General features: G+C 50.6%; 3 protein-coding genes and 1 long non-coding RNA gene across 4 annotated transcripts; 2 read left to right on the plus strand and 2 right to left on the minus strand.

Moving 5' to 3' along the window:
* Positions 1 to 63: 63 nt before the first annotated feature.
* On the plus strand, positions 64 to 5,180 carry LOC148656749 (erythroblast NAD(P)(+)--arginine ADP-ribosyltransferase-like). Its single transcript, XM_088642585.1, has 5 exons — positions 64 to 198; positions 891 to 979; positions 2,213 to 2,961; positions 3,763 to 3,918; positions 4,218 to 5,180. Exons 2-5 carry the CDS (start codon positions 914 to 916, stop codon positions 4,228 to 4,230), a joined length of 984 nt encoding a protein of 327 aa, XP_088498711.1. The 5' UTR covers positions 64 to 198; positions 891 to 913; the 3' UTR covers positions 4,231 to 5,180.
* LOC148656750 (uncharacterized) lies at positions 3,519 to 13,840 on the minus strand. The gene is made up of 2 exons (XR_015940812.1): positions 13,450 to 13,840; positions 3,519 to 3,887 (listed from the first exon to the last, which is right to left on the minus strand). It is a non-coding gene; the product is annotated as an uncharacterized LOC148656750 (long non-coding RNA).
* On the plus strand, positions 6,829 to 10,916 carry LOC148656751 (ecto-ADP-ribosyltransferase 5-like). Its single transcript, XM_088642586.1, has 3 exons — positions 6,829 to 6,974; positions 9,288 to 9,376; positions 10,081 to 10,916. The coding sequence occupies exons 2-3, from the start codon at positions 9,311 to 9,313 to the stop codon at positions 10,867 to 10,869; spliced, it is 855 nt and encodes a 284-aa protein (XP_088498712.1). The 5' UTR covers positions 6,829 to 6,974; positions 9,288 to 9,310; the 3' UTR covers positions 10,870 to 10,916.
* A 2,843-nt stretch (positions 13,841 to 16,683) lies between the features above and the next one.
* LOC148656752 (uncharacterized) lies at positions 16,684 to 23,181 on the minus strand. The gene is made up of 3 exons (XM_088642590.1): positions 22,005 to 23,181; positions 20,172 to 20,822; positions 16,684 to 18,328 (listed from the first exon to the last, which is right to left on the minus strand). The coding sequence occupies exons 2-3, from the start codon at positions 20,729 to 20,731 to the stop codon at positions 16,684 to 16,686; spliced, it is 2,205 nt and encodes a 734-aa protein (XP_088498716.1). The 5' UTR covers positions 20,732 to 20,822; positions 22,005 to 23,181.
* Between the last annotated feature and the right edge of the window lie 197 nt (positions 23,182 to 23,378).

Consider the following 23,378-nt stretch of genomic DNA (forward strand, 5'->3'; position numbering starts at 1 on the left):
TCTCCTTATAAGGCAGGAATGAGATGCCAAACACTGGACCAATATAATTGCTGTCGTGCTGACCTCAGCTGAACTCACTCTCCTCTCTGTGCTCAAGAGGTTCTGGGGTTTCGCTGTCTCTGCCTGGACTGTGCTGGGGCACACGGAAATCAAACAGGAAAGACTCTGGAAGAGTGACTCACCTGACTCCTGCTCTTGGTGAGTAAGAGCTGCAGATGAGCTCTGGGGCTGCCTCCATATCAAACCAGGAGGAGAGTAGACAGGACCTGGGCTATAGACTCTGTAGTCCCCTGGGGCCAGTCTTGGGTGATCTGGGCTATAGACTCTGTAGTCCCCTGGGGCCAGTCTGGGGTGATGTGGGCTATAGACTCTGTAGTCCCCTGGGGCCAGTCTGGGGTGATCTGGGCTATAGACTCTGTAGTCCCCTGGGGCCAGTCTGGGGTGATCTGGGCTATAGACTCTGTAGTCCCCTGGGGGCAGTCTGGAGTGATCTGGGCTATAGACTCTGTAGTCCCCTGGGGCCAGTCTGGTGTCCCCTGGGGGCAGTCTGGGGTGATCTGGGCTATAGACTCTGTAGTCCCCTGGGGCCAGTCTGGTGTCCCCTGGGGGCAGTCTGGGGTGATCTGGGCTATAGACTCTGTAGTCCCCTGGGGCCAGTCTGGGGTGATCTGGGCTATAGACTCTGTAGTCCCCTGGGGCCAGTCTGGTGTCCCCTGGGGGCAGTCTGGGGTGATCTGGGCTATAGACTCTGTAGTCCCCTGGGGCCAGTCTGGGGTCCTCTTGGTGGCAATCTGGGGTTCGCTGGAAACCGGGCAGTCAGAGCACATGCCTCTGGTGTGTTGAAAAAAGAAGTTTCACTGTTCTTCTGTTTGACTGCTTTAAACCTCCAGGTTGACGAGCTCGTGAGGCTGACATGGAGACGATCCTGCTGAGGGCGCTGGCTGTGCTCCTGCTGGCTGTGGCTGCGGAGCCCAGAGAGGTACTTCGGTTCCGTTTCATTCTGGGATTTGGTTCTGGTTTTCCCTGGGTTTAGGATTCACCACAGATTCTCTCACTGAAACCGTGAAAGCCACACATCAGCTCTGCGAACAGGTTAAAGAGCTTTTGATCCTGCCTTAGGCAGTACACAGCTTTTTCCTGGCAAAGCCTCTTCTACTGGCACTGTAGCCCATCCCTTCCAGTAGGTCTGACTGGAGGGCCACGAGTGTCAGTGAAGGGAGCCCAGGGTTCATCATCATGGTCTTCTCTCCAGATTCCCACCCGTGCGGTCCTGTTGCACACACTCCATGGTTTGTACCTGAAGTCAGAGGGAATAACTATCCATTAGTAGCTATAGTGTAACTCGGAACAATTTCTATTGGTTTATCCGGATATTTCTGCACAAACCTTTTCGGGAAAATTAAATTTTCCTGCACACGAATGTTAAGACAGGAAATGCAATCTTCTCTTGTCTGACAGAAGCTCAAATGAAGCAATAGTTGCTTTCATCATTTACTTTTGTAATCTACATGACAAATGAGAGCTCCATGATGTTTCCCCCCTACAACAGCACAAATACCGCAGCCGGTCTCACTCGTTAGTCCAAAACGATTTAGCCGGCATTTCATAATCCTTGGTAACGAGCTGTGCCAGACAGCATGACCTCAGTTCCAGGTGAGAATCAGCTGCGTAGCAATGACAATTCAGACCACACGATTCTAACATCCGAGCACAACTGCCAATGGCACAGGAGAAACACAGCAGCTAAGGAATGAGACTGGTTCCATCATTTGTGCTATTTGTAGAGGGGCCAGTTTCATGGAGCTCATAGACCCATCTGGTAATCTGTTTCTGCCCATTAACTATTCTTCACCATGACAACAGAGTAACTGAGAACCCGCAGAACCGACTTTCATCTTAAATACAGGATAACTGATCTTCAGACCTCCAGTTTAAACACAGAATTATCACACTGTGAACCACGCCGTGCCCAGAATTCCCCAGCTCGGGGAGGGGCCTAGCCTTTTCCACCAAAAGCCCAGTAACTTTGCGTTCGGAACCCAGAGGCTCTCCGGTGAGCAATGAGGGTGGCCGTGTTCCCCCCCCGAGAGCCGTCGTCGCGGCCCGAATCCCAGGCGGGTTCCCCACAGAGCGAAGCGCGAGGCGGGGGTTCGAAGCGGGGCTGTAATCAGACCAATTCGTTCATTGGCCGCGACTCTTGTCCTTGACGCAGGACTCGGCTCTTGAGAAGGATGCCGTTGCCGAGTCACGGCTGTGCTGTGCGCAGGACTGGCTCGGGCCCGTGTGGCTGGACATGGCCCAGAGCTCCGTGGACGATCAGTACGTGGGCTGCCACAGGAAGATGCTGCAGGAAGTCACCAGGCCCGGGGGGCTGCTGCATCGAGAGAGGAACATGAACGCGGAGCTGAACGTGGCCTGGAATTCCGCGATCTACACGCACTACATTCCAGGGGCGACCGTCGAGCACGCCAGGGCCCTCCGGGTGTACACCATGGAGAGGCCGCCAGTCTACCGCTCGTTCAACGCAGCCACCCGCAGCCAGGGAGGAAGCAGGCACCTCTACCGGCTCCGCTACCACTACAAGGCCCTGCACTTCCTGCTGACGGACGCCCTGCGCTTGCTGAACAGACTGCAGGGGCCGGGGTGCCGCGCGGTGTACCGCGGCACGAGGTTGAGGTTCCAGGTCACGCCCAATGGATACATTCGCTTTGGGAGCTTCACTTCCACCTCCGCGAGACCGCGCGTTGCCAAGAGATTCGGCCAGACGACCTTTTTCAGGATCACCACCTGCTACGGCGCGGACATCAGTGCCTTCTCCGCCTTCGCCAGCGAACAGGAGGTGCTGATCCCGCCCTTCGAGATGTTCGCCGTGAAGTCGGTGAGGAAGACCGCCGCCGGGAAAACGGTCGTTCTGGTGTCCAGTGGGACCTTCAGCAATCTGAAGTGCTCTTTCTTCACCAGGTGAGCTAAAGTGTGCAATTTAATACCTTTGAGACACTGGATCACATAGACCACATGCTGGATCAAATTGAATACACACTGGATTACATAGACCAAACCACAGGCTTGATCACATGGACCACAGGCAGGATTACATTGACTGCACACAAAGTCACCTAGACCACATAGACTGCATACTGGATGATACAGACTACACGCTGTATCACATAGATCTCATACCGGATCACACAGACCACCTACTGGATTGCATAGACTGCACACAAGATCACATAGATCTCATGCTCAATCACGCAGACCATGTCCTGGTTACTCTCGCCTGATGCTTCTTCTTCCTCCCAGTTCCTCCTTGTTCTGTGTCTCCCCTGTTGTCCACATGCCTCTTTCTGTGTGTTGAATTTTTATTCTTGATTAAAATTAACCAGCATAATTCTCCAGATTCCTCCTGATCCTCTGCTCAGCTAGGTAAATGCCTTTAATTCTAATACCGTTCTTAAAGATTATGATCTCTTAGGTTAACAACACAGTATTATAACATTATAGTCCAGTGTAGTATAAAGTTTTGCATATTAGAAATCACAAGATTATACTGTATTGTTACAGTACAGAATAGTACACAGTATCTTTTGTAGTTTAACACAGTGTCTGAGTAGTAAAGTAAAGCAAAGTACAGAGTATCTGGGCTGGGCCCTCAGGGATAGAAAAGGAAGAGGACTCGCTGCCTCACTGCTGACTTGGGCCCTCAGGCTAGGGAAGGAAGAGGACTCTCTGACTCGCTGTCTCACTGCTGACTTGCGCCCTCAGGGGTAGGGAAGGAAGACGACTCACTGGCTCGCTGCCTGAGGACTGGGCTGGGCCCTCAGGGGTAGAGAAGGAAGAAGACTCGCTGACTCGCTGGGAGGTGCTGCCTCACTCCCGGGAGCTGGATCCTCGGGAGCCAGAGAGAAGCAGGATTAATGGGTAAGTTAGAATTGCTGAGAACAGTATGACTGTGGGCACCCTCTAACTCGTACTTCATGTGCCCCCCACTGGGGACCTGGATGGAAAAGCAACACGAAAGAAAGAGGAGGAGAAGGAAGATAGAGGGAACTCAAAACGTCAGATGTGAGTTTGAGTGTGGTTAGGGTTTAAGTAGAGAGAGATTATTAAATAACAGTATTATTACAGTACAGTGTCATCCAGAATATCACACATAAGAAATCTCAGCCTGCTTCACATATATTCACATATCCATGTTCTAACTGCTTCATTCACTTCAGGGTCGTGGGGTAGCTCATGATGTTTCCAGGCAAGCACCGGGCGCAAAGGAGAATACTCCTGGGATGGGACACCACTCCATTATGACATCAGCGTCCATCAGATCAGACTCCACTCCATTACGACATCAGCGTCCATCAGATCAGACTCCACTCCATTACGACATCAGCGTCCATCAGATCAGAGTCCACTCCATTACGACATCAGCGTCCATCAGATCAGAGTCCACTCCATTACGACATCAGCGTCCATCAGATCAGACTCCACTCCATTACGACATCAGCGTCCATCAGATCAGACTCCACTCCATTACGACATCAGCGTCCATCAGATCAGAGTCCACTCTTTTAAGACATCAGCGTCCAGCAGATCAAAGTCCACTCCATTACGACATCAGCGTCCAGCAGATCAGAGTCCACTCCATTATGACATCAGCGTCCAGCAGATCAGAGTCCACTCCATTACGACATCAGCGTCCATCAGATCAGAGTCCACTCTTTTAAGACATCAGCGTCCATCAGATCAGAGTCCACTCCTCTCTGACAGCCACAGAGAGGTGTGGACTCTGATCTGATGGACACAGCTGTGTCCAGTGTCCATCACAGCTTGTGTTTCAGAGCCTGTGTTCCCTCAGTCTGGTGGTGCGCTGCTCTGATAGAACACCGTGTGAAGGTGTGCTAGCGATTGATAAAACAAAGAGATCAACACACACAGCATTGAGTCGGTAGATGACACCCAGTAACATCTTGTCTATTTTCTGATGGGTTTTCTTTCATCACTGCATATACTGTAAGTGTCAACAGTGCAGATGGACGGAGAGTCTTGCTTGGAATAGTTAAATAGCTTTACAGGGAAATCTCTGCACAACTTTGGGATTTTCCTCTGTTCTTGCATCTCACTGCCCCCATGCTTCGCTATTGTGCTCAGCAAGAAAAGCATGAATAAAAAACACTTATTAAAACCTACTGCTGTCTTGGTGTAATGAATGTCTTTCCCTTGTACTGCCAGGTCACAGAATCCGATCCCCACCCGAAGCTGTCAATGTGTGATGGGGACTGCCCCCTGAACTCCTTGAATTCCAGCCATTTCCTACCCACTTTATCCTATTCAGGGTCTCGGGGGACCAGAGCCTATCCCAGAAAGCAACGGGCACAAGACAGGGTACACCCTGGGCAGAACGTCAGTCCATCACAGGGCAGACACGCACACTCACACCAGGGCCAGTTTTCCCAGAAGCCTATTAACCTCCCAGTATGTCCTATCTCTAGAGGAGAAACTGGAGCACTTGAGGAAACCCAGGAAGAACATCCATACTGTCCTTCTTTGAATCCCTTGGTTCAAAATGCTTTAAATGTCATTTCCGATATGACAGCTCTGTAGGCACCCCTGAGAGAACCCTTATCCTTTCACAACCACAATACACAGTCAGGGGGGTGAAAGGTCACAAACGACAGGAGGCTGTTCTGCCCGTCTGGCCTGGTGGATCATTAGTACTTAACTGATCCCAGGATCTCATCCAGGAGTTTCTTGAAAGAAGCCAGGGTATAGGCTTCAATATCATGGCTGGACAACTTGTACCTCCTGTCATGTATGGAGGATCAGGGATTCTTCAAGAAATAGCTTCTTATTTAACCAATGTATATAAAAAATGACTAAAGAAACCCATTTAAAAAAAGTACGAAGCGAAATGTTTAAATATTCAAAATATTTTCAAATTTGAGCAATTAAAAAGTATATAGCTGCCTCCTATTATCAGTCATTACTGCACTTTCTCTTCATTTCCAGCTGCCTCATTGCTGATCCTGAATCACTTGGTTGGACTGACAACACCAGTGTCTTTCAGGAGTTTGCTGACTCCTGTCAGATGCCTGTGTGATCAGCCCTGATTGGAAGACTCGGCTGTTTAAACCTGCCTGGGTGCGACTGCAAAGCTGCACTTAATCTGCTGACTTGTCTGTGACCACGCCCCCCCCCCCCTTCTGGGCCAGTTCTGGCTGATACTGCACCCATTTCAAGAGAGCCTGTGTCCCTGTGCTCTCAGGGCTTCCTGCCCAACAGTGTCAGCTATTCTCAAGCCAGTGAGAATAAGTCTCATTTTCATTCACATCGCCGAGTGTATGTTTGTTGATTCTTACGTGTTGATTCTACTAAGTTTCAGATTTTGATAAAGAATCTATGTTACTAAAGGCTGAGCCTTGGTATGGCGAGTTAATGCAGCTGCCACACAGTTCTAGGGTCCTGGGTTTAAGTCTGGGCTCAGGAATCTGTCTGAGTGGAGTCTGCGTGTTCTCCTAGTGTTTGAGGGTTTTCTTTAAAGACTCGCTGAATTGCTTCATTCTTCGTGTCCCTTACTGTCCCGAGAGAGAGCAGCTCTCAGCATGTCCTGGGTCGATGTTCAAATGCAGCAGCAGACCGGGTGAGAGTCTCCTAACAAGTTCACACCTCTGCTAAGTAGCTACACTGTAACCTTCAGGGTAGAGGAGAAGACTGTGAAGTGTGAAAACCTCAAACAGAAATAGAAAACCCACAAGATTTTAAAGATCTCCTTATCTTCACGGATACACAGAATGTTTCTCTCACAACATCTCCTTATAAGGCAGGTGAGAAACACCAGACCAAGTCTGTCTGCGCTCAGAGGTTCTGGGGACCCTGCCTGTGAACAGAGGGCTCAAACAGCTCAAACAGCAGGGACAAAGTACAGCACGCCTATCTCCGCACTGAGAGGGACTGACCTGACTCCTGCTTTCGGACAGTAACAGGTAACAAGATTGATATCAAACTCACCCGACTCCTGCTCTCGGGAGTAAGAGGTAATGAGACTGAGATCAAACTCGCCCGACTCCTGCTCTCTGAGAGTAACAAGACTGAGATCAAACTCACCAACTCCTGCTCTCAGAGAGCAAGAGTAACGAGACTGAGATCAAACTCACCGACTCCTGCTCTCGGAGAGCAAGAGTAACGAGACTGAGATCAAACTCGCCCGACTCCTGCTCTCTGAGAGTAACAAGACTGAGATCAAACTCACCGACTCCTGCTCTCAGAGAGTAAGAGTAACAAGACTGAGATCAAACTCACCAACTCCTGCTCTCAGAGAGTAAGAGTAACGAGACTGAGATCAAACTCACCCGATTCTTGCTCTCCAAGAGTAAGAGTAACGAGACTGAGATCAAACTCGCCCGACTCCTGCTCTCTGAGAGTAACAAGACTGAGATCAAACTCACCGACTCCTGCTCTCCGAGAGCAAGAGTAACGAGACTGAGATCAAATTCGCCCGACTCCTGCTCTCGGAGAGTAACAAGACTGAGATCAAACTCACCTGACTCCTGCTCTCCGAGAGTAAGAGTAATGAGATTGAGATCTAGCTTAATTCTGAGGTCTCTTTTTCTGATTTGGACCTTGATTGGACCAGACCTTGTCAACAAATCAGTTCTGATACTGAGCAGCATTCTAGGGGTGTGTGGTTAAGGGACAGTAGCTCATGTTTGTTAACAGCTGCTAATGACAGGGTCCACAGGGGAGTGCAGACATGCTCCAGTTCTCCAGGTTCATTCTACAAATGATCCCTAAACCACAGTTAATGAAAACCTGCACAAAGGTCAAAATATGTATGATCCAGTAAAGAAAATACTACTTAATTAAGAACTGTACTTCCAAACAAACACACAAATGAGCACATGAGCAGGCACAAACTTACATACATGTTCCTGGTATTCCAAACAAGCAGAAACTCTTTGTAGTGTATTTACTAATGAGTAGTTCAGGTGGGTAGCTGCATCAGCATGTGTAGCTGCAAAGGAACAAGTAATAGGTTTATTCCATGCTGAAAAAAAGAAGAAAGAAAACACGTTTTTCAGCTGTGGAGCCTTCTTTAGGTGTGAGGTGGGAACTTTGTGTTTTCTTTCTTCTTTTTTCAGCATGGAATAAACCTATTACTTGTTCATTTACTAATGAGATCAGGTTGTTCTTGAAACAAGGCAGCATGTCATCTTCAATGACAAGGCAGGGTAGCTTGTTCCACTGTCAAGGCCTTAAATCAGATCATAACTCTCTCTGTTCAGGACTAAAGAGACTCAGTTCCTTCAGCCTGTCAGTGCGGGACACTCCCTTCAGACTAAAGAGACTCAGTTCCTTCAGCCTGTCAGCGTGGATCGTCTGACATCCAGTCAGTAGCATGACTGCAGACAGTGTGGCAGAGGTGGGCGTGTCCTGCAGTGGTGGCAGCCGCCCCTTGTCTTGGCCTGTGTGGAGAAGAAGGCTGTGATGTCAGTGGCACAGAAAGCAGCAGTGCCCAGGCCATGGCATGGCCGCCCACGGGCTTTTCAGGCTGACATCCTGGGATCAATTAAACACTTACTGGCATAAATACTTTAAAGCCTGATTTTCCTTTGCTGCCCTGAGTCTAGTCTTTGTAAGAGCTTGCTCTCTTATCAGCAAAAGCATAAATATACAGTATATATAGTAGGAATGCAGGAATAATCTACTTGAAAACAAGCCACAGCCATCAAATTAGCTTTCAAGCACCCTAGTGGAGACTCTGGACACATATTCCTATCTGTACTTTTGTGGTGTCACTGTGGCCTATTTACACACCCAGAGCTGCCTGCCTGGCTCAGCCCACACCTGAGCCAGAGAGCAATCACACTTCCTCCTGACCCGACAGAAAACCAGCAGGGGGGTTGTTCTTCAATCTCCAAGACAAGAAACAGTGGGGACTACAGGAAAGTGCAATAAAACTGCGAACAGGAGACACTTCTTTACACAAAGGGTGGTGGGAATGTGAAACAAGCTGCCCAGCCATTTTGTTAAAGCTGACACACTGGCTTCTTTCAAGAAACAGCTGGACGAGATCCTGGGATCAATTTAATACTGACTACCCAACAGGCCAGATGTGCAATATGTACCCACACCCTCTGCCAACTCCGATTCTCAGTGGACCATCATTCCTCACACGCCCATGGGAAAACTGCCCGGGCAAATGTGGCATCTTCCTGCAGCAGGTCCTCGTGGGCACTGTGGCTCCTGTCTGTAACAGTTGCAGTATATTCAATTAACACTTCTTCACGCGTTTCCAGGTGACCCAGCTCAACAGAGCAACATGGAGATGAAGACCCTGATGATGATGGTGATGACTGGTCTCTTAGTGGCTGTGGAGTCCAGACAGGTATGTTTTATTCAGTTTCTAGTACGTGGATGACACTGTATCTGGTAAGACCTGGAGTGGATCAAAGTTCTATGCAGTCATTATAAAGCTTCAAATGGATCAGACCACTGTGGAGTGAGAGTCTGTCTGAGAGTAGTGTAAGACCTGGAGTGGATCAGACCGCTGTGCAGTGGGAGTGTGTCTGAGAGCAGTGTAAATCCTGGAGCGGATCAGACTGCTGTGCAGTGGGATTGTGTCTGAGAGCAGTGTAAATCCTGGAGTGGATCAGACTGCTGTGCAGTGGGAGTGTGTCTGAGAGCAGTGTAAATCCTGGAGCGGATCAGACCACTGTGCAGTGGGAGTGTGTCTGAGAGCAGTGTAAATCCAGGAGTGGATCAGACCGCTGTGCAGTGGGAGTGTGTCTGAGAGCAGTGTAAATCCTGGAGCGGATCAGACTGCTGTGCAGTGGGAGTGTGTCTGAGAGCAGTGTAAATCCTGGAGCGGATCAGACCGCTGTGCAGTGGGAGTGTGTCTGAGAGCAGTGTAAATCCTGGAGCGGATCAGACCGCTGTGCAGTGGGAGTGTGTCTGAGAGCAGTGTAAATCCTGGAGCGGATCAGACCGCTGTGCAGTGGGAGTGTGTCTGAGAGCAGTGTAAAGCCTGGAGTGGATCAGACTGTCTTGAGAGCACTGCAAATCCTGGAATGAACTCGAATTCTTCTGCAGGTTCGGGTCCCAAGCCAGATCATAATGAGCATGTCCCCCGATTCCGTCGATGATGCCTACATGCAGTGTAACCATCAGATGGCAGAAGCAGTCAGCAGGACCCTCCTCACAAAGGAACTGGTGGAAAAGCTTAGCAGGGCTTGGAAACACGCTCAGAGGGAGTTTAAGAATAAGACTCTGGCTGACCTCGCACCCGGGATGACCTACAACCACGCCATCGCCATCCACGTCTACACCCGCGAGGTGAATTTCCCCATCTACAAGGAATTCAACAGCGCAGTGCGCACCCAGGGCAGGAGCTACAGGGACTCCTTCCAGTACAAGGCCCTGCACTTCCTCCTGGCCGACTCCATCCGCCTGCTGCAGGAGCACTCCGGAAAACAGAGCCGCTGGACGTTCCGGGGGTCCGTGCACACGTTCTCCGCCCACACCGGCCGCCAGGTCCGGTTCAGCTCCTTCACCTCCACTTCTCTGGACCCCAAGGTAGCCAAGGGCTTCGGCAGGAGGACCTGCTTCCAGATCCTGACGTGCCTGGGGGCGGAACTGGGGAACCTGTCCTTGCTCCCCAGGGAGCGGGAGGTGCTGGTGCCCCCCCATGAGAAGTTCGAGGTGAGAGAGGGGCAGGCAGACTCCTCTCTGAGAGAGTGCAGAAGGGTCATCCTTCTGGAGAGCAGCGGCCTGCAGAGCAACCTGAACTGCCAGCTGTTTGAGGACAGAAATGCTGGCAGGAAAGGGCAAATACTTTCAAAGAAGCAGCCAACACCGGACATGACTCAGAATGACTCGTGAATGGCTTGTGTCTCTTGAATACTGAATTAAAAGCAAGTACCGCGTAACTTTTCAATCTGGTGTTTTGTCACAGGCATTGAATGTTGAAGCAACATCCACACTTTAAGCACAAATACCAAACATGTGCAGGTACCGGGATTGAATCCTGAAAGCAATTACTCAGGATTGAGCACTGAACACCTTTACAAGGCCCTGTTGAACCGGCAGCACAGCTACAACAGCACAAATCAAAGTCAACCACATCACAGCACCAGCCAGACAACACTGCCTCACCCACTGGGATACAATCACACCAACACCACACACGCTGGAACGCTACAGGTCCCTGATATGACACACTAGCTGACTATCTGAGCAAGGTAAGAAACAGCAAAGAGAAACAGATAATGATGAAGTTCAGGCTCAGTGACCACAGCCTGGACACAGACAGTCACTATAAAGCTTCAAATGGATCAGATGGCTGCCCAGAGAGGACAGACTCAGTGACCACAGCCTGGCCATAGAAACTGGACACAGACAGACGTGGCTGTCCAGAGAGGACAGGCTCAGTGACCACAGCCACCAAGGTGAAGGCAGCAACAGGGATGCATTTTCTGCTGTACAGCGAGAAACTCTGGGTTGATAAAACATTCTTCCCTAAAATAATACATCTAATCCCAGAATTCCCACATCTAGCAGAATCAGAACTATTTACAATCCTACTGGGGGAGGAAACTCAGGAATTAACCTGTCAAAGAACCCATCCATGTTCTAACCACTTAACGCAGTACAGGATCAGGGGGAGCTGGAGCCTATCCCAGCAAGCAGCGGGCACGAGGCAGTGTACACACGGTAAGACAGGGCATCGCAGACACAAACACACTCACAACAGGGCCACGTTTTCAGCCAGTATGTCTTTGAAGTGTGGGAGGAAACTGGAGCACTCAGAGGAAACCCACTTGAACATGGGGAGAACATGCAAACTCCACACAGATAGCAACTGAACCCAGGGCCCCAGCGCTTTGAGGTACCAAAGTTAATCCCTGAGCAACGTGCTGCCCGCTGTCAAATGTTTTATTTTTCGATTTGTTTTGTAATTATTTTGATGCTGTCTAACTTTGGAAACCTTGGAATCCATCGATCATTGCAGTACGGCTCTTGAAGCTCTCCTTTGAGAGAGGGAACAGGGAGAGGAGGTTCTGTGCAGTACCAGATGCCGCCACAGGGCGGCAGTGCTTCTCCGGTGCACAGACGCCTGATTCGCTTTTAATTAAAAAGAAAACTTTTATTGAACCAGCACAAACATTGCTTGTAAGATGGCTAATGGACAGAAAGCCCGACTGACTTCACACTACTCACTCGTGTCCCACTAAAACCTCCCGGATGGTTAACTAAGAGTTTCTTTGAAGAGAAACACCCTTTTTGCTCAGAGTCTTTAGAAACACGCCTTTTCTTCAGGGCCCCAGACTGTTCAGAAGTTAGAGGTATCTTTCCTTTCAGGGTCTTCAGAGCGATTTCCGCGATTGTCTGAACAAGGTTGTCGGAAGCCCCACGGAGAAGAGCTTTGTGCTGGCGGGGTGCAGCTCTTACTGGTAACTGTGAGACAGCCACGCGGGAAGACACGCTCACAGCCTGAGTGCGATTTCTAGACTGTGACCCACACTGCGCGTGTGAAATCATTGGCTTTCAGGTTGTGTGAATACACAAGCCACTGGTACATCTGGGAGGAAAGACCTGTCTCGATCGATAGTCCCCGGGTGTGCTTGCATTTAAACCCATCCACAAGTAACCTAGAGGCTGCTAGTAGCGTCTTCGAACGCTTCCAAAATAATGGGTTTACCGAGATACATCTGACAGGCCAGCACAGTAATCTGTAGTTCATATCTAGGGTTTTTAAACAGCACCATGTACTTTGTATTCAATGCGATGGTTGTGCTGTTCCGACCTCAACAAAACATTTTGCACGACACACATCATGCTTCCTGTGGTGTACAAGTTTGGTAAAAGGAGGGGCGTGGCCAGGAATTGATTTTTGGGTGGGCCTGTGCAAAAGTGGGTGGTCCGGGCTCTAACTGGCCGTCCTGCCAGCATATGGGCACCCCTCCAATCCTCGAGCGGTATAATCAAACAGCACAATTAGCGGAACCTCATATACACATACTGTCTCTCTCTCTCTCACTCACAAACACACACAGGTTAAGCAACAATTACCGAGGCTGCCGAACGCTACTGTGCCACGGCGGACACACACACAATCACTGCCTGCCTCTGTTGTGAGGTTTTGACCTTCTAGACCAGAGGCAGGGTCGGGGATTGGAATTGAATATGGCGATAATCTCGTCACTGTCTAAGAGTTGGCGAATTCCCGGTCAAATGACGGCTAGTTTGCAAAGGTCTCTCATATGAGGAATCTAAAGAAAAGCAGCAAGAGCTCATTTTCACTTGTTGCTTATAACAGTTCTAAGTATTTCGTATGCCTGCTTTTAGACTGTTCAGTAGTTTTACGAGTTCCTCTGAAGTTATGCAAAACTTATGCGTTGCAAAACGCAAGATTCAAAATCCGTCCGAAATATTGTATTTAAAATACCATGCAGGGTTTACCTTGAGCTCCATGAAGTCAGCCCCCCTACAGACAGCACAAACGATTAAACCCACCTCATCCGTTAGTGCTGCGTTTGGGCCGGTTTGTACTGTTTTCGTTCCCGAGATATAGCGCCTTGTTTTTCCGGTGATCACGTGACCACGCACGGTGACTTTGACCTCCAGTGACCCCGTCTGCCGAGTTCAAGCGTCTGTTACCGGTGTGAGAGTAACAGTTCTGCAACTGTGTTCCTCTGCCCTCTGCCCGGGTGGGGGGTGGCGGTGGATTTTGCATTTAATATCAGTGTCTTCTGTGCGTTTCCGTGAGCAGGAAAATTAAATGTCACGAATATCACATACCCTAATCAGAAGAGTTGCGGGTGTAGTCTAAAAAAGTAAACACTAGCAAACAGTTCTTACCAAGAGGCTTTAACGAGCACGTCTTAATACTTCGTAGCGGTCTGCTTTTTTTAAATCTGAAGAAGTGATCAGTTTCTCACGGTCTCCTTCTTAAATAAACACGCGCACCAAGGGACGTGTAAAGATTCGACCGTCTGTCGAGCCACGTGTTCAAAAAGGCTTGAATCTGCAACTTTACGAACAACAAGACCACTGTTGCACTTTTTATGCAAAGCACATTCGTTAACGTGAAAAAGAACCAGGGTGTTTTTTAAGGGGCACTACGTACAAGGTTGTCGCGGGTAGTAAATAACACATCTGAGAAGCAATACTGGAAAGCCCACCGTCTCACACCTGCGGACCGCGGCAATACTGGAAACATATTTTTTATTTTCACATAACAGAAGTGAACATATATCTGATTTCTTTAATAAACATTATCCGTGTGTTGTATCTACAGGGGTCTTATGCGCAAACATGAAGCGATGAGCTCACAGTGCTTTTATCTTTGTGTTTCCTTAAATATTAACGATTAAAATTATTCAAATACCATATATTCATTATAGTAAGCAGCGGAGACATTTATATTGCAAATAAAAAATGTATTTATTCTGAAGAGTACGGGACATTCTGAATCAATAAAGACGTTAAAAAATAAGCCCATGTAGTTATTTTGCAAATAAATAAAGCATTTAAAAAAAAAGATTCTCATTGACAGTAAACTAGCCGATCCACCTGGCGCTGCTAGCTTGAACAGCTCTCAGACCCGTGATTGGCTAAACCCCCGAACAGTTCGGGTCGCGATTGGGTGAAGAGTGAGAAACGACACTCTGATTGGGTAAAGCGCCACAGCGGAAGTTCTGTGTGTAGCGTGCGTGCTGTATGAACACGCTGGATATACAGTAACACATCCATTGGTTTCCAATTACTGATCAATCTAAGAGAAGTCGCACTTAGGTCAAAACTGAATAGCAGACAAAGAATGTCGTGGCATCCACAGCGCGTTCACGACTCCGATAGCATGTCACGATAGGAGTGCACGCATCACGGTCATGGCACCACTGTCGCGACATTAAGTCCATATATCGCGATATGACATACCCCGACAAAAAGCCCCCGCCGCCCATGTCGCGACATAGAGCCCGCATATCGCGATATGACATACCCAGCCAAAACTCCCCCCCCCCCCGATGTCGCGACATGGAGTCCATATATCGCGATATGACCAAAACTGTCACGCCCATGTCACGACATGAAGCCCGTATATCGCGATATGACATACCCCCGACGAAATCCCCCGTCCTCATGTCGCGTAATGGAGTCCATATGCTGTGCTAGAACATACTTTTACAGGATATGCTGACCCCATGTCGCGACACAAAGTCCATATATTGCAACACGTACTATCTGGTTATATCATGTCCTGATATGAGACCTTTGTTGTCAGGGTGGCATGGAAGCATGGCACCAGTCGTGATATACACTGCCGCGATATACATGGAGTTCCTATCAGGACATGCTGTGGGGGTCTTGTCGTGATGGTATCCCACAGTTAAATGTTTGGCAACAAAGAAAAGGAAAACGTACCTTAGAAAATAAAAACCATAGATCTTACAATCTCGGTGATTTTACATAGATTACAACCACTGGATTATGTCATAGATGGTAAACTTGTTGGCATGCGTCATGTCTTAGTGTTATTCACATCTAAGGAGGCTCATATGTTTATGGATATTGATTGTCTTTAAAATGTTAAGGGTAAGAGCTAAACTGTAACAGAGCGCTTGAACTCGGCAGACGGGGTCACTGGAGCTCAAAGTCACCGTGCATGGTCACTTGATCGCCGGAAAAACAAGGCGCTATATCTCGGGAACTAAAGCAGCACAAACGCTACTTTCAACAGCCCAAACCGCACAAACGTAGCACTAACGAATGAGGTTTCTCAGAGCCGTGAAATGGTCTCAATCCAGAAGAGGCTCGCTAGGCGGGCAGTAGAGCCCCTGCACGCTGCAGATCCGATCGTGTTTTACTGCTAGTAAAGCTCATAGCGCCCTCTGCTGGGCACCACGACTGCAAAGCCTTTAAATCCGGCTGCGCAACCGGCAGTTCTCACTGCGACTCCACCGTAGACCCCTAACAGCCATCACACCGCCAAGTGAGACAATCCAGGACATTTCGTTTTCATCAGCATAGCTTTTATTTATTAACGAGAAGACAAAGATGCAGCAATATCGCGACAGAAGGATGCATGCAGAGAAACACCCGCAAGGGGCGATATTCACCAAACACTTTACATCCGCCTCAGTTTGCACTTCGATTTGGTCAGGAGGAAATCGCACAGGGTCTCATCTGCTCTCCTGCACAGCCTGGGATTTAGAGAACACGGTACACAGAGAAACGACACACACTCACAAACACTGAATACACGTATATCCGCAGGTTCAAGGATTTTGTGTTAGCGTGTAATCACACTGTGGAAAAGGGGAATTATTACTGGAATGTGGGAACTCAACTACGAAATTTGGTATCAGTCAAAAACCTGTCTGTTGAAGTACAACAAGAAATGACTTTGTAAAAACAGCAGTAACAGGTTTTTCTCCTACTGAGGTCTTAAAGAGAAGACATGATCAGTTTTCAAGAACAGAACAAAAACCACCTGGGCCTGAAGCAGACGCACCTCTGTCCTGTGCTGTGTGGTGTAATCGTGAGGCTGCAGTGTGCGAAAGGGTCTGGCTGTGCTGTGGGACAGACCCAGCGCCGCGGTGCCGTGTGCACTGAGCTCAGGTCTGCCTCCTGCCCCTCCGCTGAAGAGCCTCCGGACCCAACCGCCAAGCCTCCGGCAGGCGGGGGCGCCCCCTAGTGTTGGTTCGGCGACAGGGCCTGCCTCAGCACCTTGGCCAGCTTCCCCTCGCCCCTCACCAGGTAGATGAGGGGGTTGGAGGCGGCACTGAAGACGGCGCACAGGATCGCCAGCGGGGGCGCCCAGTACGGCACGGGGCAGGAGGGGCACAGCAGCATGACGGCGTTCAGCAGGTTGAAGGGCAGGCGCGACAGGACGTACAGGCCGAAGAGCAGCGCCGTCAGCCTGGCCACGCGCCTCTGCCGGAGGTAGAACAGGGAATTGTGGGAGGGCCCGCGGGGGGCGGAGGAGGCGGGGGGCGAGAGGAGGGCCCGGCCGCGGCAGTGCGCCCGGATGGCCCGGAAGGCCAGGCAGTAGAGGAGGCAGGTCACGCCCAGGGGCAGAGTCACCCCGCACAGGAAGACGACGTAGGTGAGGTAGGTGAGGGACAAGACGTTCTGGTAGATGCAGGGGACCCGGCAGGAGCTGGGGCTGCCAGCGCACTCCAAGGTGGGGGTTTTCAGGGCACGTGGCAGCGGGAAATATGGCTTCAGTTGGTGCGACGAGGTCAGAGGTCGCCCGGGGTCCTTCTCCATCTGCTGCCCACTCGAGAGTGACTCTCCGGGGCTTGTGGGCGTGCTGTCGGAGGCAGGGGTCTCGGTAGTGAGGGCGAGTCCGTCGCGGTTGCCCTGGGGGATCCTGTGACTCTCCTGGCGGAGGTCTGACGCCATCGGGTGGTACTCGGGGGGGAGGACACCGAGTCCGGCTGGTTTGATACCACCCTGACTGCTTCCAGGCCCAATGGCTGCTGCAGACTGTGTGGTCTTGGCCCCATCGACAGGCCCAGGGTTCTGGACTTGCCTTGACGTGACCCTGCGCCCCGAAAGAGAGCTATACCTGGCTGAGGGCGTGTCAGTGAGAAGAGAGAAGGCTTCGACATCTCTGTCGCTGACTGGCTGCGGGGAGTGTTGGTGGGGCAGGGCTGGCTTCCTGTACACCCCCCTGGAACTGTGGTCAGTCACTGGTGCATTCCAGGTGGATACGAAAGGCTTAGTCTGAGGATGGATGTTAACAGGCCTAGGACAGCAAACTCTATCGCTGTGTGAGGAGGCAGGAGGCTGCTGTGGAGCTCCAGGTGTGTGACCAGGGGATGCTCTCTTACTGGAATTCACAGCAGAGTTAGGCCATCGGTGAACAGATGGAGAGATGGGAGTGGTCAAACTGGGAACAGTGAACGCTAACAGATCCTTCACGAAGGGGACTCTGGGGTTGTTCGGTGATGCAGAGTAGGTGTGTGCTGGCACGCTTTGGAAAGCATATTCTTTCAGTGCATCTTCCGAGACGTAAGGTGTTGCGCTGAAGGGAATCTGTCTGCCTGCGGGGTTCTGATTGGCTGCAGAAGTGGTGGTGTAAGTGAGCCCAGGACTGTGATTGGCTGTAGTGGCGGGAACATAGCTGATTGTGGGGCTGTGATTGGCTGGGTGAGTGAGGGAGCTCAGGTTGACTCCAGGGCTGTGATTGGCTGCAGCGCTGTAGGAGGCGGCCTGTAGATTGGGGTAGTTGTTGTAGCCCAGGTAAGGCAGGCAGCTGATGGCAACGCCAGCCACCCAGCACAAAGACAGAGGGAACAGGGAGGAGCTCCACGCTTGTCTACCCCGACTGCTGCAGAGGGGAGAGAGGAGGGTTAGTGCCAACACCTACTGGCTGAAGACACTGCAGTGTACCACACACAGACACAAATCTGCAGTTTATTATAATAATAATAAGAAGAATTGCTTACACTTATATAGCGCTTTTTCTGGACACTCCACTCAAAGACCTTTGAGGTAATGGGGACTCCCCTCCACCACCACCAATGTGCAGCCCCACCTGGATGATGCGACGGCAGCCATAGCGCACCAGAACGCTCACCACACATCAGGTATCAGTGGGGAGGAGAGCAGAGTAATGAAGCCAATTCATAGATGGGGATTATTAGGAGGCCATGATTGGTAAGGGCCAATGGGGAATTTGGCCAGGACGCCGGGGTTACACCCCTACTCTTTTTGAGAAACGCCCTGGGATTTTTAATGACCACAGAGAGTCAGGACCTCGGTTTTACGTCTCATCTGAAGGACGGTGCCTGTTTAGAGTATAGTGTCCCCGTCACTATATATTATACAGACAGATCTGTTTAAATTGCACATTACACCTCTCACATGAATGTAACAATGAAATAAATAGTTATGACAGTTTTTTAAAATGTATTGATGTACTGATGGAGTATCTGTAGGATCTATTATCTATATCCATTGTGTAGGTTCAGCTAACTGTTGGTTTGTCACCAGTGTGTGTCTGAGGACAGCGTCAGGCTTGGTCAGATTCTTACAGGCCAGTGGACAGCAGCTTCCAGACTCCTCAGATGCCTGCTGTCCTAACTGAAGGGTCTTGTCCAGCTGTTTTGTGAAAGACACCAGGGCACCAGCTTCAACAATTGGGCGGGGGTTGCTTGATCCAGACCCTTGCAGCCCTAAATGAAGTTTTTTTATATTTGATACAACTGTACATCTCCACACCCAGACAGACAGAGGGGCCGGACCGCTGGACAGACAGGTCCGCCCTCTGAGAGTGAGAATGAGGGGCGGCCGCTCTCTCAGCTCGGTCCAGCGCAGCACAGGCAGAGAAATACCAACCGGAGCCAGAATGTCTCTCGTAACTGGACAAATATTTCAAAAGCAGAATGAGGCAGATGTACAAACACACCCGACCGTATACTGTTAATACAGTAAGTATCCTGATTAACTGATCAGTATACCGCCTCGACTAGCTGTGTTGGTAGGGCGTTAGGCTCAATCTCAGGGTAGTGGGTTCGTGATCAACGTCGGGGGCAAGGTTCTCTAATAACCCACAGTGGGCTGCAGCAGAGTGGGAAGGTGGGGTTGGCAGCGGAGGATCACGATTCCCTGACAACGGCAACAACACTCGCACTATCTGCACAGAAGAAAGGCCTGGCAGTCTACTCCCGTATCTTGCCATGAAAAGTCTATGGATAGTGCCGGGGGATAGTGACCATAGGGTCACCATGAGTCGACACCGACTGGACGGCACTCATCCCATCCACATACCCATACTGATATATATATATATTGATCAATATAGTGATTAAAGAGAATGATCAAAAGCAAGTCACACTAATCCTTATATACTGTACGCAGCTGGGTACATCAGCGACAATATCAGAGCCCTGAACTCTCATCTCCACCGTGAATAACACCATGCATGAACACTGCAACCCCCACCAGAGGACACAACTGGGAACTACTGGAACAGGAGGCACTTCTTTGCACAAAGGGTGGTGGAAGCGGGGAGCAGGCTGTCCAGCCATGTTGTTAAAGCCGATACCCTGGTTTCTCCCAAGAAACAACTGGATGAGCTCCTGGGATCCATAAGCTATGAGCTGGAGGAGCTCCTCTCGTTTGCCTCCCGTCTCGTGTTCAGTGCTCCTGCCCCCCCCCACCGCGCTCACCTGTGCGGCTGCGTGATCAGCTTCCAGCGGTAGTACGCCATGAGCACGTGGTGAAAGGAGGACACCATGGCCCAGCCCAGGACGGTGCAGCTCAGCAGCAGGCAGGGGTAGAAGGGGAATGGGACCCCCAGGTCGGACAGCAGCACAGTGGGCGCCGCGGTCATGCACAGGGCGGTGTCTGCCACCCCCATGGAGACCAGCGCCCGAGCGGTGGGCCCGGAGACGCGGCCCCCAGGGGGCCTGAGGCCGGCCCTGCTGCTCCGCAGGTTGCAGAGGATCAGGATGTTGAAGATGCCCAGCAGGAAGAGCAGGGACAGGGACAGGGGGAGGGTGAGCCCCACGAACAGGTGGGACACCTGGTAGGAATAGGGCACAGAGGAGGGCCCGCCCCCCGTCCTTCCTCTCTCCCTGTCCCCCTGTCCCCAGAGCCAGTGCAGGCTCCAGAGCGCCCCCCGGTGGTCACTCACTGATTCAGTCCCGGTCCCCACAAGGACAGAGGTGTTCCTGAGCATCTGCAGCCAGTCCATCTCAGAACCCAGCTTGCTGAGAAAAGAGGACATCTTCCTTTCACAGTGTCTCTCAGTCCTCCCGTCTCTGCATCCTCCCCAGGACGTTGTGCTGATGCTCGTTTTCTCGTTCTTCTAGTTCAGCCTGTAAACAATAGTTACCATCATCATCACCGCTATCATGCTCAACAATATAACCATCATCATCACCATCATCATCACTGCCAACATCACTAATATCACCATCATATCATCATCATCAATATCAATCACATCATTATCATCATCACCAATATCACCATTATCATCATCACCAATATCACCATCATCATCACCACTGTCGTCACCAATTTCACCATCATCATATCATCATCATCAATATCAATCACATCATTGATATTCTGCTTCCCTGATCCCTTTTACTCATTTCAGACAAGATACAGTTAAAGTAGGCCCAGGGAGTGTCTGCAGTCCTGAAGAGCTGGGAAAAGCTTCTCATCTGGTCTCATTAAGCCAATAAGGAGTTGATCTAGTGCAGCTGGTGAAGAAAAGGTACCCAGTGTCGCCCAGGTGAAGGCTGATGTATACTACATATTTATATGGAGCCAACATATTTATTATATCCATAAGTATTTGGAATATTTACTGAAAAGACAGTAGCTATGTCACCTGGCAACTCACAGCTGGCAGCCCCCTGAAGCTCAGCAGGTCTTAGCCTGGTCAGTACTACTGGGCAGCACTACTGTAAGGTTGCTGCTGGAAGAGGTGTCAGAGAGGTCAGCAGGGGTCTCTCACCCTCTGGTCCATGTGGGTCCTGATGCCCCAGTACAGTGACGGGGACACTATACTGTAAAAACGCCCCGTCCTTCATATGAGACATAAAACCGAGGTCCTGACTCTCTGTGGTCATAAAAAATCTCAGGGTGTTTCTTGAAAAGAGTAGGGGTGTTACCCCAGTGTCCTGGCCAAATTTCCCCCTGGCCTTTACCAATCATGGCCTCCTAATAATCCCCCTCTCTGAACTGGCTTCATCACTCTGTTCTCCTCCCCACTGAGAGCTGGTGTGTGGTGAGAGTCCTGGTGCACTATGGCTGCTGTCACGTCATCCAGGTGGGGCTGCACATTGGTGGTGGTGGAGGGGATCCCCATTACCTGTAAAGCACTGTGACTGGAGTGTCCAAAAGTGTAATAAATAATATGTAGCGATATACTATTATTATAGTGGTGGAAACAGTAGTCCCACAGCGCGGAGCGGAGCGCAGCTAGAGAGCTTTTTCCTTGCCAGGTTGACTGAAAGCTGTCTGAAGGCGGTGGACAGAAGCCTTACCTTCTCATGCGGTTTTCGCTGTTCCAAGGAGGGGAGGGTGAGGAACGCGGAAGGTCCTGAATTCCTGGTGGCTTAAAAAATAACAATTTGAGCTGAAGCCGGGAGCTGCTGATCTCCGGAGCGGCGCTGCGGTCCTGGCGGGTCTCTCGGTAAACAGCCGCTAAGTCAACAGCAGGCGACGGTTCAGCTGGCTCTCTGGCTCTATTGACTCTGCGGCTACCCAGACAACGCTAGCTAGCGTTACTAAACTCCCGTCCTCACCTCACAGGCACGGCAGTCGTCAAGCCCGGAGACCACGAAACGCCCTCGGAGCTCCGGGTGTCCGCGCACCTTCACCGGCCCGGGCCGAGCCTGACCGGGAACGGCGATATTTTCTTCCCGTTACCTCATACAGTCTTTTCTGTCTTTCTGACCGTTATGAACCGTTGTAGACGATTTCACACGGGAGAGGCGGCTCTGTGAATGCGTCGCCTGTGGAGTTAACTCGCGGTCGCGGCTCCCCGGACGGGCTGCGGTCCTGTCTCTCCTCCGTGTGAGAAGAAAACTCTGTGACGACTCCCCTGCTACAAGCCCACTTGACCCTGCGTTACTTACGAGGCAGAACCGAAATCACTGCCCGGCTGACACTGATTGCCACCGCGAAACCTGCGAACTCGGTTCGTAATGAATTGTGAAGCAGGCGTGAAACAGAGGTTCATTCCATAAATATCTTCTCACGGTCTGCTCTGCTGAAACACGTTATTGCACTTTCTAACCACGCAGGGTGAAGCTGTACAATCCCCAACGTCTGCTCGAGCAGTTGCGATTCATATGTCTCCATCAGTTTTCTGACCCCTTCTTCCAATTCGGGATCAAGGGGGAGCCGGCACCTAACCTTGATAAGGTTAGCAGTCATATCACCCTGCAACTCACAACTGGCAACCCACTGAAGCTCAGCAGGTGTGAGCCTGGTCAGTACCTGGATGGGAGACCTCCTGGGAAAAACCAAGGTTGCTGCTGGAAGAGGTGTTAGTGGGGCCAGCAGGGGGCGCTCACCCTGTGGTCCGTGTGGGTCCTAATGCCCCAGTATAGTGACGGGGACACTGTACTGTAAACAGGTGCTGTCTTTCGGATGAGATGTAAAACCGAGGTCCTGACTCTCTGTGGGCATTAAAAATCCCAGGGTGCTTCTCAGAAAGAGTAGGGGTGTAACCCCGGTGTCCTGGCCAAATTTCCAATTGGCCCTTACCGATCATGGCCTCCTAATAATCCCCTTCTATAACGCACTATGGCTGCCGTTGCATCATCACACATTGGTGGTGGTGGTGGAGGGGAGTCCGCAGTGGTGAGTGGTTTGTTATTGTGGGGGTGCTGTCTGTGTGGAGTTTGCATGTT

The sequence above is a fragment of the Lepisosteus platostomus genome, chromosome 8 (assembly GCF_059453375.1).
Source record: "Lepisosteus platostomus isolate fLepPlt1 chromosome 8, fLepPlt1.hap1, whole genome shotgun sequence".
NCBI classification, from domain to species: domain Eukaryota; kingdom Metazoa; phylum Chordata; class Actinopteri; order Semionotiformes; family Lepisosteidae; genus Lepisosteus; species Lepisosteus platostomus.